The sequence below is a fragment of the Taudactylus pleione genome, unplaced genomic scaffold (genome assembly GCF_031769625.1).
Source record: "Taudactylus pleione unplaced genomic scaffold, aTauple2 ptg000121l, whole genome shotgun sequence".
Classification (NCBI taxonomy): Eukaryota; Metazoa; Chordata; class Amphibia; order Anura; family Myobatrachidae; genus Taudactylus; species Taudactylus pleione.
This window is the reverse complement of record NW_028284523.1, coordinates 3,023,387-3,039,360: the sequence shown is the minus strand read 5'-3', so window position 1 is coordinate 3,039,360 and position 15,974 is coordinate 3,023,387. Positions and strand designations below refer to the sequence as shown.

The 15,974-nt window shown below is 48.8% G+C and overlaps 1 protein-coding gene across 1 annotated transcript in view; it reads left to right on the top strand.

Annotated features, from left to right (window-relative positions):
* The window catches only part of UBE2V1 (ubiquitin conjugating enzyme E2 V1), a 49,400-nt gene that overhangs the window by 19,510 nt on the left and 13,916 nt on the right, over positions 1 to 15,974 (top strand). Inside the window, exon 3 of the mRNA XM_088472138.1 lies at positions 2,838 to 2,963. Within this exon, the coding sequence (XP_088328264.1) occupies positions 2,838 to 2,963 (126 nt within the window). The remainder of the gene's footprint in view (positions 1 to 2,837; positions 2,964 to 15,974) is intronic.

Below are 15,974 nucleotides of genomic sequence, written 5' to 3'. Positions count from 1 at the left end.
GATTGGATCCCTATGGGGGCGTTCCGAATAGAAACCCATAAACTTCTATTGGGCAATGCCATCTAAAGATGGGTTACCCTCTGGGTCCAAGCTCCGGAATGTATCACATTCCTGGAGCCTGTTACTTAGTGTTAATGTATCACATTCCTTACTGTTACATTATATAAATTACAGGAAGAGTTGGCACATTTCGCAAAGACATCTGCCAGTGTGTACGGAGTAAAAGATTAAATGTGCTCACAACAGATATATCTTTAGATGCCAATGATGGTTGGTCAGTGTGAATGAACAACCACCATCTGCAGATCAGTTGATCTGCAGAGAAATCTTTCAAGTGTGTACTAAGCTGGGTACACACCAGGATGACAGATTGGCCAATCCGCCGTCCTATCTGATGTTTGGTAAATGCATACACACTTGCCAATCGTCGGCCCGATGTGTTGTGACTAACGTCACAACTGGGCGGGCATTTACATGTGCCCGCCCAGTTAAGCGGTCAGTCATTAGTGGCTTCTGCAGCACAATGCACCACAATATCTGCAGATCTATTGGGTATCGGCTGTGCAGCTTATGGAGGTAATGTGGTAGGATCAGGCAGTTGATAAGCTCTGAAAACTTGAGTGTTCATGGTACGCTTGAAGTTTTGACGGCTAGAAGAAAGTAAAGTCTTGTGCGAGGGAGGGCATTCCAGTGTGGGTGCAGCCCGAAAATAATCCAGTATGATGATGAGTGTAAATGAGAGAAGCAGATGTAACAAGATAAGTGAGGATTTATGTTGTTAGCCTTATATGTTAGCAGAAGTATTTCATATTGAATTTGGTAAAATACAGACAGCCAATGTTGGAGCTGACAGTGGAGATGCAGTAGAACGCTTTGCCATGAAAATCAGTCTAAATTAAAGTTTTTACATTGTCTTGAGTGAGATGTGTGCATCCTGGATATGTTTCCTAGGTGTTGGGTACGGGATGCTGGCACTCGGGTCCCCGATGGTCAGAATTAGGGTTAGGATACAGACACCTGTCGGTAGCTATCCTCTCTCTACCCCTAAACCTAACCCTCCCTGCACCCTAAACCTAACCCTCCCCCCAGTACCTAAACCTAACCTCTACCCTCAACCCGCCGCCTAAACCTAACGCTCCCCCTAATGATTATCCCCCCTACTTACTGTGGTGCCAGGATTCTGACTGGTGCCAGGATTCCGGCTTGGCATACTGCACGCTGGGTTTATAACTACTTCCCGTTTATTAGATGTCTGTAACATGATTTGGATACAGATTGGTTGTGGGCGACAGAGGACAGTTCTTCGTGAAGGGTAATGCCCACCTACCACTGTGTATCCCACTATGTGAGCTGGCAGCTTTGTTATCACTCTTCCAACAAATATTTGGACATATAAACATCTGTGCTGTTTCCAGCTGTTGGTCATTTTATTGGCTCTATGCTTTCCTCATTGACTGGTCTGATCTTCGCATATGCAAATATACAGATTTAATGTATAGATATTTTTTTTTTTTAAATATACCAGTTACCTAATTATAGTGGATGCAGCCAGTTTGTGGACTGGAGCAATAGTCCTGTACATGCCGCTTATCAATTCACTAAAAGCTCTGTACTTCATGCCTTAATAATGTCAATAGATCATAATGAATTGGTAAGCTACATTCTCATAATAACTTCCTTCCACAATGTACAGTAGCTGTCTCCATTGTGCGAAGATAAAGGATACAATGTAATTGTGTATTTTGACTAAACCTAGATATGTGTTTATTTATAATCCAGTTTATTTGATGACAAGTGTGTAGTGTCAGTGAGATTGTGTGTTTGGAATAGAGACCACATTAACATAAATACAGATCTCCCTGATGTCTTTTGTACACAAGACTGATTATGAAGAATGTTCTAATGCTGTCTAGAATGCATATACTGTAGATAACTGCAGCTCATCTGTGCTAGTGACAAAGGACCCTGGTGGCAGCCCAGCTTCTAAAAGGAATGGTGTATGAACTCTTACCGCTCATCTTGTCTACTGTGGCCTGCTGTAAAGTCTTGAACTTGCTAGTCTATTGGTGTCTCCTCAGGCTTTGGCTTCTTTACCCTGTGTTAATGCTGTACTCCTATTTTGGTAAAAATGTCCCTCAAGCGTAATACTTTTACTGCACAGAAATATATAGTGCAACTGACAACCTCTTTTAGTGGCAGTAAATTCAATTTGATCAAAATAAGTCCTTTTTTATCTGCCTTAAACTAGGTACACTCTGGAGCAATGTGCCCCCTGAGGATATGGTGTCCGAAATAGTTTATCCGCAGTGCACATCAGAACGATGTAATCAAGGACAGAACAATTCCTCGCAGAAGAAATGTGTATAGTGGTCATATGTTGAGTTGTATGCATCTCGAGATGCATCAGTGTGGACCTACCCTATAATAAATGAGATGTACACCTCCAAATAGGCGTATTTTCATTAATGTCCATTTCTGCGTAGCTTGCATTTGTGTGAATTCTCTCTCTTCCTGAAGTATGTGAGAACACCCCGCTATAACCTAGTTCATCTTCATCTGTCTTAAGTGTAGCTGCAACTAAATGTGTAACGCCCATACTTGCAATTGTCATTTGTTCATCTATTTTCGTAGCATGTGCAGTGCAAATTCACACAACATATGCTCTGCAAACGGGTGCACGGTTAAATCTATTCCCTCTATGTACCCAACAACCGTGCAAAGACTTCTATACAATAAATGACTACAAGTGAGGCAGCAATGATTAACATATGAATTTGATAGAAGTCCCTAAAGATCTATTGATCCTGTTTCTCATGATTGTTGTATTTGTTTTTCAGACAATTTACGAAAACAGGATATACAGCCTTAAAATAGAGTGTGGGCCTAAATACCCGGAATCACCGCCATTTGTTAAATTTGTAACAAAAATAAATATGAATGGAGTGAATAATTCTAATGGAGTGGTGAGTACGACTCTCCCCTTTCCCCAGAAAATGTAGTTGTATCTAACAGAACAGACAAGTGTTGGCTGCAATATTCTAAGCTAACATACACACTGGGTCCATCACTTAGCAATCACATGTGTTTTATATTGAAAGACTAGAATGTATATAATTGATAGGATTATTTCTGCAGAATAACATAGGAGCTGCAGCATCCAGAAGGAATTTTTCCCCAAAGATCTTGGTGTATGATGTTGTTTTTTGTTCAGTATTTTTACCTACATAGATTTGGCCAGTAGGGGCACAGTTCTAGAGCTACTGTACCATTTCATATCAGTGAATGCAAATATGCAAAGGCCTATGCATGGAAAATGGGATGGTGTGCTGCTCTTCACTTTAAGGGACGATTCAGTTGTTTTAGCCACAGCTATTTATTTTGGGCGCCCGAAGGAGCAATTCAATTAATGCTATGTTCGGACGCGAACAGCCTCGTCTGCACACATTTCTGCGCGCTTCCCCTTGGGATAGCGAGCAGGCATGTGCGATAAGTTGGCTGTTTGGGTACCCAAACTGGTGTTTGGGCGCTCAACGAAGGACTTTGGACGAGGTTAGCTGCTAAACACTGCTAAACCCCGTGCTTTTGGGCATGCACACGTTGCACTGGTGCATGAACAGCAACAATTGAATTGCTCTGTCGGGAGCCCCCCAAAAACATTTGAATTACCCCCTTAGACAGGGCAGAGTATTGTGTAGCCTATACCGTGGATGTGTTAGCCAGATTCAGGTTATTCAGTGGCTATAGGAAATTATCTAAATTCCATTTAACCCCAAAAAAGCTGGATGATAGTGGATTTAGGGTCAATACCTCCTTTTGCCCTGCTACCACAACACTCTTCTTCTTAACCATTTGCCTGGTGTGGTTTCCTGAATACAACCAGTTGGAAATACAAAGTGGAAAAGATGCAACACCATTTTGTGGCATACAATATAGACACATGAGTTTCGGTGAGTCCTTATCCTTGCAAGACCACATAAAGTACTTATAGAATCATCCAACTACGAAAGGTACAATATAGTTGTTCATGTTTTTCTTAATTTGAATGCATCGCTACCTCGTTTGTGTGGAACTGCGTAGCCACAGACCGGTCAGTGCGCCATCGCTGACCCCTGTCCACCGCTAAAAATGCCTACAATGGGCAGGTGATCATCAGTACTAGACCATGGAGCAATGAAAGAAGATGGCCTGGTCTGATGAAACACATTTTCTTTTACATCATGTGGATAGCCAGGTGTGTGTGCATTGTTTACCTGGGGAAGAGGTGGCGCCAGGATGCACTATAGGAAGAAGGCAAGCCAGCGGAGGCAGTGTGATGCTTTGGGCAATGTTCTGCTAAGTCCTGGCAGTCATGTGGATGTTACTCTGACATGTACCATCTATCTAAACTTTGTTGCAGACCAAGTCACCAGGGCAGCGGTATTGGCCTCTTTCAGCAGGACAATGCTCCCTGCCACACTGCAAAAATTGCTCAGGAATGGTTTGAGGAACATGACAGAGTTCAAAGTGTTGCCTTTACCTCCAAATTCTCAAGATCCCAATACAATCGAGCATCTGTGGGATGTGTTGGAAAACCAAGTCCAAGCCATGGAGGTCACACCTTGCAATTTAGAGGACTTAAAGGATCTGCTGCTAATATCTTGGTGCCAAAAATCACAGAACACCTTCAGAGGTCTTTTGGAGTCCATGCCTCATTGGGTCAGAGCTGTTTTGGCGGTACAAGGGGGATTGATTATTTATCTTAATATATAAAACTGATGTACTGACTCATCAACGCCCAGCCCAAATTCCTGGACTTAGAAACATGACACTTGGAGTATATTCCTTCCATAATGTAGGCACCCACTAAACAATTCTTTTTCGAAATTTCACTCCTAAGGGGGTCTAAATGGGTAATATTTTTCCTCCCCCTGTGTAATGTCCTGATTGAATGACTCATCAACGCCCAGCCCAAACCCCTGGACCTAGAAACATGAAATTTGGGGAGTATGTTCCTTCCATGACATAAGCAGGAATTTTTTGAAATTCTAAAATGTTTCCTCTCAATGATATGATTGGGTAACAAAGCAACATGTACCAAGTGCTGTGGCACTGTAAGCGCATTGTCTGGGAGGCGTGGCCGCTAAAGGGGTAGGGCTGCAGTGCAGCCCAATATTCAAATAGGGGACAATAAATCCTATATATGCTATCCACCTCTACTTAAGGAGGACATATAAGAACAACTAATATATAACAAAATATTTTATTATGGGGAAATCCAAACTTTACAAAAAATTTTAAGCTCAGGTTTTTGTTGAAAGCTGTTTTAAGGTGATATATCTACCTGCCCTTTAAATTCAAAGGGATTTTGCCCTGTTTCCTCCTCCTCTTACGTTTTGGACACATGGTCGATTAACTTATATTCAAGTGTTGCCAGGCCATACTTATCATTTTTAAAATGCCTGGCAACCTGCTGATCATGTTCTCTCCCTTCCAAGGCTAGCCTAATGAGCGACTTATGGAGACCCCACCTCTCCTTGAACTGCCTTGTGGTCTTGCCTATATACAGGCAACTACAAGGACAGCAAATTAAATATATAACAAATTTGAAGGTACCAGAAATTATTAATTTGGATCTTTAAACTCGAATGTGAGTGAGAAAAACAACTGCCTAATTCTAAACAACTGCACGTAGTACAGCCCGTACATTTATTGCAACCTGGCTTCTTCGTTAGAAAATTGCTGGCTAAATGGGTCTGGGATCAGATCAAATCAGGTAAATCAACATTCATAGAGATCACTGGTCACAGTTCCTTGGCAGCCTTGCTTAGCTGTGGACTGAGGGTCTCATTCAGACCCGCTCGCAAGCGGGTCGATGGTACCCAAATGCTGCTCCGTCGTGTGCATGCGCGAGACCCGGCGAGCAACGGGGTCTCGCACCAAAGGGGGCGTGCTGTCGATGGTGAGTGACAGCACGCCCCATTTGGTGGGCGTGCCGGGGGCGTGGCTGCCAGACGGAGGCGTTCCCATTGGAACGCCTACCGTCTGGGTCCGGCCCCACTGACATCACTAGTGATGTCAGTGGGAGTGATTTTGGCTCTGATAGAGCCAAAATCACTCCAGGGATTGCGGTCACCGAGACCCTACCGCAGGGTCTCGTCGCAAGCCCCATGGTCGCGATGGTCTTGACCATCGCGACCATCATCATGGACGCTCGCTTAAGCTGTGGGTGGTAACCCACAGCTATGCGAGCGTCCAAGAGGCCGCCCCAATATTAGGTAGGAAGGCCCTGATTCAGAGCGAGCGCCTGGTCAGAGCGTCCGGCTCTGAATCGGGCCCTGAATGCATTGTAATTCTGTGCCATGACAACTTTGTCAGAGCATCCAGATGCATTTTTTTCTTTTTTGAGGATAAAGTATAGTCTCTGGTCAGTACTTTGTTCTTGGCTTGAATCAGATCTGTATGGTTATACCCTCTAACGATGAACTGAGCAATCATCTTGTTTATTTGATGTGCATCTCATGTATGTCATCACAGATTATGTGTGCTCTTAAAAAATTGAGTATGGTAGGCCTCTTTGTAACATTGGGATGATGGCTTGCTGCAAGCAGGATAGTGTTCCGGTCAGTTTTTCTTATACGTTTGTGTGGAGAACATTGCCGACCGTGGTAAACCAAACGTCCAGATAATGTATTGTACCGTCACTGATCTTGTATGTGAACTTAATGGTTACATCCAGCGCATTGACTCTAGCCATTATATTAACAAAGTCCTCCTGCGGGCCTTTCCAAATCAGAAATCCTCTGTTTCTTGTGATGAACAGGATCTTGTCACTTACACCATGATCTGCTAAAAACATGCTTTTCTACTTCAGGGTCCATAGGGTATCCACAGGATACCTTGGGGTATAGGTGTGACGTCAGTCGCAGGGCACCAAAGAGTTAAGCTTTCAGCCTCCCAGGATGCACTAGGTCCCCCTCCTATACCCCGCCCCCGAGCCAAGGCACCTCAGTTTAGTTTGGTGCCCGGCCGGTCGGGTGCACCTGTTGGAGTGGGGGCTAGAAGAGCCCCTGAAGCTTATTCTTCATGCAGCTGTGGCTGCACAACTGGATGAACAGCATGGACAGTCAGTCCTGACGTCCATGCTGTCTTCCCTACACCCCGCCGGTACCAGAACGCCGGTACTGATCCGGGGATGCTGGTGGGCGTCTGGGGTCACAGCTAGCGGTGACCCCAGATGCTCCGGACCATGGCCGGATTCAAGGGGGACAGAGGTAAGCAGCGGGGTCCCGCGGTGGGTCCCCGCTGATCACATGGTCCTAAGTCCCCAGGCAGGGGGCTCCCTGGGGACTGGCTGCAGCGTGGAGCCAGGCGACCAACCTGCGCTTCCACTACCCCCTGGGACAGCGGACTGCAGCAGAGCGGTAGCTCTGCGGCGTCCCAGGGGTTAAATGCATGCCAGGGGAGCGCGCCTTCCCTGTCTCACAGCCGGCGCCTCCCCCGCTGCACACAGCCCTCTCTGCATGCTGCCGACTGGTCCTGTGGCAGCGCTCCTCCCCCAGGCCAGCCTCCTCTCTGCTCCTCGGCGGCCATCTTCTCCAGAACGCATGGTGAACGCTGCTGGAAGCGCTGGAAGGAAGCATCGTGGTCTGGGTCCCCCCGCATACCTCTCCTCCGCTGTGGTCAGGTCTGTGTATGCAGCGCTGTGTCCTACCAGGCCCTGTGTCTGTGTAGTTGAGTGATCAGCGCTGTTAGTGCAGGAATTGTTATTTTTCTGCATTGTATGTGACTGTGCTAGCGCTGCTGCCTGTAATCTTTTCTTCTCTAAACTGTCAGCTTTATTACTGTCCCTGTTCTTTCTGCTAAAGCCCTTGCGGTGCGGTGCTGCAGGGTGGTCTCTCGCCTATTTAATACTTAATTGGTGAGAGAGGTCACATACGTGGTGCCATCATGTCTGAAAGTGATTTTCCCCTCCGGCTACAGTGTACCACGTGCAAAGTACCGTTAGCGGAGGGGGAGGGTAGCGCGGAGGGCCTTTGCCGGCAGTGTTTGTCCATGGCGCGGCCTATTACGGTTACAGCACCGGTACAGGAGCTGCCCTGGGCTTGTTTCGCTCAGGCGTTAACAGCTTTAGTGGGCCAGTTAGCTCCGCAGCCCGCGTTTACTCCGATGGGTTTGTCCCAGCAGTCTGTGGTGTCGTCACCCATGCAGGGGTTCCCACGACAATTGGTGGTACCCCACAGTCTCCCTATTTCCCCGCTCCCGGGTTCTCAGGAGCCAGCGTGGGTTAACTCCCTGACGAGTTCTGTACAGCACTTGTCGGATGTGTTGCAAGGGGAGTCTGTGATGCGGTCTCATAAAAGGCCGGTGGCGTCTCTGTCCGCTCCTTATGAGGATGACGAAGGGACGTCTGATGATGGGGAGATTCTAGATCCTTACGATCAGGAACCTCTCCATACTAAGGACGCTGATGCTAAGTCCAAAGTATATATTCCTGGACTTATTCGGGCGGTCCGCACAGCCTTGGTGATTGAGGACGAAGTTCCCCCAGCGGCTAAATCTAAGTATGCCTTTTTCAAAGATGTGAAGGGCGATGCCACAGTCTTTCCTCTTTCGGGTCAGTTGGTGGACCATTTAGAGGAGGCGTGGAAACAACCTGGCAAAAGATACCAGCCGCAGAGACGCCTGGCGGTGGCTTATCCGTTCGCGGATAATTATTTTGCGAAGTGGGAATCCCCTCCACAGGTGGATTCTCACGTGACCCGTCTTGTCCGTAGTGCCACATTGCCGATGCCATCCATGTCCTCCCTTAAGGATGCTACGGACCGCAAGGTAGAAATCTGCCTGAAGTCCGCTTATTCCCTTGCAGGGGGGGCAGCACGGCCGGCTATGGCCATTTGCTGGGTTGCCAGAGCGATGGAGCGCTGGGCGGATTCATTAGAGGCTTCTTTTGAATCCGACTGTCCGGCCGATCAGGCGGAGTTGATTGGCAATCTCCGTGATTCGGCCACCTACATCAACGAGGCGGCTCTAGACATTAGTACTCTGGTGTCTAGAATTTCTTCAGCAGCGGTAGCTGCTCGTCGCACCTTGTGGCTGCGATCCTGGAAGGCGGACGCAGATTCCAAGAAAGGTCTGGAAGCGTTGCCGTTTACCGGAGAAGTTCTCTTCGGTCCGGATCTGGATAAGATTGTGGCCACGCTGGCGGCAGCCAAATCTGCCTGTCTCCCGTCGGCCGCTGCTCCTTCTGGTTCGGGACCATCGTCCTTTCGGTCATCTAGGGCCCAGGGCAGGCCCAAACCACAGTCGTTTCCTCGACAGGCTGGCCCTAAGAAATCGGTCAAGCCCCGGAAGCAGGCATGGAGTACCAGACGTCCGGCCCCCAAGCCAGATGACAAGCCTGCGGCCTGACGGTCCGGGCCTCCCTTTGGGGGATCCCAGGGTGGGAGGCCGCCTGCTACAGTTCGCCCAGTGTTGGTCGACCACTACGACAGACACTTGGGTTCTGGAGGTGGTTTCCCACGGATACGCCCTCTCCTTCCGGCACAGACCCCCGGCTCGCTTCTTCACCACGGGTCTCCCATCAGACCGGAACAAGGCTACGGAGCTGCGGAAGGTATTGCACACTATGCTCCAGGCTGGAGTTATAGTGGCGGTTCCATTCTCCCAGAGGGGCCAGGGTTTCTATTCAAATCTATTTTTGGTACAGAAACCCAATGGGTCATATCGTCCGATTCTCAACCTCAAAGCACTCAACAAGTCTTTGCGGGTCCCGAAGTTTCGGATGGAGACCCTACGGTCCATCATTCTGGCGCTGGAACCTGGGGACTACTTGGTGTCATTGGACATACAGGACGCTTACCTGCATGTCCCTATTATTTGGCGCCATCAACAGTTCCTCAGGTTTGCAATCAGCAGCGACCACTTCCAGTTTCGGGCGTTACCTTTTGGCCTGGCAACAGCACCACGTGTTTTCACCAAGGTGATGGCGGTCATGGCGGCTTCTCTGCGGCTGCAGGGAGTCCGCATGTTGCCGTATTTGGACGACCTGTTATTGGTGGCAGGATCTCCAGAGCTCCTGTTACGCCACTTGGACCTGACCATTGCACTGCTGCAACGGCACGGCTGGCTAATCAACTGGCAGAAGTCCACTCTAATCCCGTCTCGGAGGATTCTGCATCTTGGAGCCTTATTGGACTCGGGACAGCAAAGGATCTTCGTGACGGAGGACAAGATCTCTGCTTTACAGTCAAGGGTGCGCAGTTGTCTGCACAGCCGCCGGGTGTCCTTACACTCGGCGATGAGGTTACTGGGCTCCATGGTGTCGGTGTTCGACATGGTGGAATACGCCCAGTTTCACTCCAGACCTCTGCAGCACCTGATCCTGTCCAAGTGGAACGGGCTGACTCAGTCTCTGAAGTCCCAGACGATTGTGCTCACCCAGGAGGTTCGCCTGTCCCTTATGTGGTGGTTACAGACGACCCACCTCAACAAGGGATGTCCGTTCTGGGTTCCAAATTGGGTCCTGTTGACAACGGACGCCAGTCTTCGGGGCTGGGGAGCAGTTTCGGGTCCACACTTGTTCCAGGGCAGGTGGACGCCGACAGAAGCGGAGCTTCCAATAAATATCTTGGAACTCCGTGCGGTCTTCAATGCTCTCCAGCAGGCACAGCGGTTTCTCCAGGGTCGCCCGGTGCAGGTCCAGTCGGACAACGCTACCACCGTGGCCTACATAAACAGGCAAGGAGGAACTCGCAGTCGGGCGGCTCTCGTAGAGGTCTCTCGGATCCTGGTTTGGGCGGAGCGCAATCTTCCGGCCATATCAGCGGTCTTCATCCCGGGAGTGCTCAATTGGGAGGCGGACTTTCTAAGTCGCCAGGACGTTCATCCGGGGGAATGGTCCCTGCACCCGGACGTTTTTCAACTACTGGTGGACAGGTGGGGTCTTCCAGAAATCGACCTCATGGCGTCCCGGCACAACAACAAGTTGCCGGTGTACGGGTCTCGCACAAGAGACGAAGGGGCGTCTCTGGTGGATGCTCTGTCCGTCCGGTGGACGTTCCGGTTCGCATACCTGTTCCCTCCGGTCTCCCTTCTTCCACGGGTAATCCGGAAATTCAAACAGGAAGGAGGGACGCTCCTGTTGATAGCTCCCGCGTGGCCCAGACGGCACTGGTTCTCAGACCTTCAGGGTCTGTCCGTGGACAGTCCTCTGCGGTTGCCGCTACGACCGGACCTTCTGTCTCAGGGTCCTTGCCTTCACCCGGACCTGACTCGGCTGTCTTTGACGGCGTGGCTGTTGAGACGGCCATGCTGAGGTCCCGGGGGTTTTCCAGCTCTGTGGTGCGGACCATGTTACGAGCTCGGAAACCGTCTTCCGCGAGGATATACCATCGCGTGTGGCATACGTTCTTCCAGTGGTGTCGACCGAGAGGTTATGCACCGCGGGAGTTTCGTCTGTCTCGGATTCTCGCCTTCCTGCAAGCGGGACTAGATCATGGGCTTCGCCTTGCTTCTTTGAAGGTACAGGTTTCGGCCCTATCTGTCTGGTTTCACCGTAGGATTGCTACAATCCCGGATGTGCGCACCTTTATGCAGGGTGTTCTCCGCATTCAGCCGCCCTTTGTTCCACCTGTGGCGCCTTGGGATTTGGCTGTGGTCCTGAGGGCTCTCCAAGGACCGCCGTTTGAACCACTGGGCTCAGTGGATCTTAAATGGCTAACAGCTAAGACTGTTTTCCTTCTGGCCATTGCTTCGGCCAGACGTGTTTCTGAGTTAGGGGCTCTTTCTTGTAGACCCCCTTTCTTGGTTTTTTATGGGAACAGGGCAGTGCTCCGCACTCGGCCCGAGTTTCTTCCCAAAGTTGTTTCCCAGTTTCATATTAACGAGGAAATAGTTGTTCCGGCCTTTAACTCACCGGGTCTTTCCGTGGGTGAGGCCTCTTTGGATGTTGTGCGGGCCTTAAGGACTTATGTTGACTGCACTTCTTCGTTTAGGAAGTCGGACGCTTTGTTTGTCCTCTTTGGCTTCCGTAAAAAGGGTTGGCCTGCTTCAAAGCAAACTTTGGCAGCCTGGATCCGTATGGCTATTTCTGAAGCTTATCTTCATGAAGGCCTACCGGTCCCTCCTTCTCTGAAGGCTCATTCCACTAGGTCTGTGGGTCCTTCGTGGGCAGCTCGACGTGGTGCCTCGGCAGTTCAGATCTGCAAGGCTGCTACGTGGTCTTCTGTCCATACCTTCGTGAGGTATTACAGGTTTGACACCTTCGCCTCTCAGGATGCTTCCTTCGGGCGGCGGATTCTCCTTTCTGCACAGGAGCGTCCCCACCCTTAAAGGATACTGCTTTGGGACATCCCCAAGGTATCCTGTGGATACCCTATGGACCCTGAAGTAGAAAATATGAGATATGGTAAGAACTTACCCTTGTTATCTCTATTTCTACGAAGTCCATAGGGTTCCACAGGACTCCCGCCCTGTCGCACCTGTGCTGCAGATGGGCTTTGCTCTGGTCACCGGTTTTCCGTCTCCCTCTGGTGAGAATGTGATTCTTGTATGTGTCCAGATCTTTGTTCTCTCTCTTCCTTCTCCTCCTCCGGCCTATGGCTTGGTAACTAACTGAGGTGCCTTGGCTCGGGGGCGGGGTATAGGAGGGGGACCTAGTGCATCCTGGGAGGCTGAAAGCTTAACTCTTTGGTGCCCTGCGACTGACGTCACACCTATACCCCAAGGTATCCTGTGGAACCCTATGGACTTCGTAGAAATAGAGATAACAAGGGTAAGTTCTTACCATATCTCATATTTTCTTCTTCGGGGTCCATAGGAATCCATGGGGATATTATGGTTTGAAGACCAGGCACCAAACCGTTAAAGCTTTGGCTCCCAGAATGCCCCGGATCCTCCTCCATATATACCCTGTCCTTAGCCATAGGACTTCAGTTTGTTTGGTGCAGCAGGATTCAGATGCACTTTTGTAACGGGACTGCTCAGGCAGTCCTAAGCTTTTATTTTATGTTTTATTTTATTTGGAGTTGGCAGTACCAAGCGGCTGTATTAAGACGCACGTACTACGACACCATCTACCTCCACCGGGCGGCAACATCAGTAATTGTGCTGGTGATTTCGGCGGGTCGTGGCTGAGCTTAGCTAGCAGCGATGCCGCGACCTAACTGCACCGGATGCTTGGAGATGTCGGGTAAGGCGATTCCTCGCTTATGGGGGTATCGCGAGCGGCAGTCCTTGCTTCTGGTGTCAAAGGCGCACCAGAAACCGCTGCTGTAAGGACCATGGATTGTCCGCATCCTTACTACACCAGCCGGGGCCTTATCGTCTGGCGCACCCGGTTGGTTAATGCAGCTTAGGGGAGGAAGGCGCCCCCCTGGCAGCCCCTCTCCTGGCCCAGACGCAGTCCCTACGAAGGGTTTTGCGCGCCTTGGTTGCTCCGCCTACCCTCCACATGTATGAGACGCTCACGGTCCACGCACAGTGCACCCTCTAGCTGTTGGTCTCAGGAGGGTCTGGGTCAGTCTCCCTGTACAGCCATGGCCAAAAGTTTTGAAGTATTGGTTTTTACAGTTTGCTGCTTGAGTGTTTATAGGCCTTTTTGCCAGATGTTACTATGGTATACTGAAGTAAAATTACAAGCATTTTCATAAGTGTCAAAGGCTTTTATTGACAATTACATTAAGTTTATGCAAAAAGTCAATATTTGCAGTGTTGACCCTTCTCTTTCAAGACCTCTGCAATTTGCCCTGGCATGCTGTCAATCCACTTATGGGCCACATACTGACTGATGGCCGCCCATTCTTGCCTAATCAATTCTTGGAGTTTGTCAGAATTTGTTGGTTTTTGTTTGTCCACCCACCTCTTGAAGATTGACCACAAGTTCTCAATGAGATTAAGGTCTGGGGAGTTTCCTGGCCATGGACCCAAAATTTCAATGTTTTGTTCTCCGAGCCACTTAATTATCACTTTTGCCTTATGGCAAGGTGCTCCATCATGCTGGAAAAAGCATTGTTAGTCACCAAACTGTTCTTGGATGGGTGGAAAAAGTTACTCTTGGAGGATGTTTTGGTATCATTCCTTATTCATGGATGTATTCTTAGGCAAAATTGTGAGTGAACCCACTCCCTTGGCTGAAAAGCAACCCCACACATGAATGGTCTTAGGATGCTTTACTGTTGGCATGACACACGACGAAGACTTTTGGAGGATGGCCTGGAGTCAAGAAGGGCAGCAAAGAAGCCACTTCTCTCCAGGAAAAACATCAGGGACAGACGGATTGTCTTCAAAATTAACAGGGATTGGACTGCTGAGGACTGGGGTGAAGTTATTTTCTCTGACGAATCCCCTTTCAGATTGTTTGGGGCATCTGGAAAAAATGCTTTTCCGGAGAAGGAAAGGTGAGCGCTACCATCAGTCCTGTGTCATGCCAACAGTAAAGCATCTTTTTCTGAGACCATTCATGTGTGGGGTTGCTTCTCAGCCAAGGGAGTGGGCTCACATTTTTTTTATCATCTGTGAAAAGGGTCACATTGCATTGTTAACCCTACACTGGTTGTAGGTTGCTTGCAAGTATTTCTCATGTCTCAGGACAATGGTAAACATGAGACTATTGTCCCTGTGCTGGTGTTATGTAAATCCTGTGCAACCACAACAGTCGACCTCGCCAGCTCCTGTTCAGGGGTCACCTTGAATGTCCTCATGGTCTCAGGTTATGACGCAGTTAGTGGACAGCTTATCAGCCCCCACACTGCCTCCCACTTTGGATTACCCACAGTGATTACAGCCTGCTATGTTTCCTCTTCCTATACATCATTTCTGGATGGAGGGTTATGTCCACTCTGTTCAGAATTTGGTGTTTAGCATCTACCTATCTGCAGATGTTATAGGCGAATAAGGCATCAGCCGTCTAAGCATATAGATGGACTGCACCATCCTTTCGGTCCACCTTGCTTTCAGATTCTGATACATCATTTGAGGAGGCAGAGGATACACAGTTTTCTCCCTCTGGGCCTATCTCAGAGGAGGAGGAGCATCATTCATCAGTGGATGTTCCTCTCTAGCAGAGGCGGTTAATTCAATTCTCATTATAGAGGATGAAGTATCGGCACCTAAAGTCTAATAAACCTGGTGGTCAGACACCAGAAGGTGATTTTAGGCTGGATTCACTCCATCTAAACAGCTCACTGAGCTTATGGGGGAACTATGGAACTCTCCAGGTAGATTGTTTCAGGTTCCAAAAAGACTGGTGTCTTTTTACTCTCCCACAGGGAGAGTGCATTAGGAGGGCAATCCCCCTCCCTACTGGGGATTCTTATGTGACACCTTCCTAAAGGGTTACTCCCCAGAAATTTGTTTGCAAAACTCCCGGTTCCTTTAGCTAACAAGGAAGGAGTTATTGCTCAGATTTGTTTTTGATTCAGAAGCTAAATGGGTATCACTCTATTCTGAATTTGAAATCTCTCAACCTGTTCATCCATGTTTATGCTAGCAATGGAATCTGGGGATTTCATGGTTCTCTGGACAAGATAATGGCGGTCATAACTGCTCATTTCAGAAGGAGTCAGGATACTGCCATACTTGGATGACCTCCTGATATTGACAGATTACAGAGGTTTTACAACATCATCTACAGCTGACCACTGGAGCAGGGCTGGATAATCAATTTCAAAAAGTCTTCCCTTTCTCCAACAAGATGGTACATCTGGGGGCGCTACTGGATTCCCTGGCACAAAGGATCTTTCTACCAGTGGACAGGTTTTCGGCTCTACAATTGCGGGTGCGCAAATTGCTCATATCAGAGGGTATCCATTCACTCAGCAATACAGGTCCTGGGGTCTATGGTATCCACCTTCAACATGGTGGAATATGTCCAGTTACATTCCAGGCCTCTATAAAGATTGATTCTCTCCAGGTGGAACGGACAGCATCATCTTATAAGGTCTTAGAGGATTCTTCTCACTTGAGCGGTTCGTCACTCCCTCCTGTGGTGGCTGAGA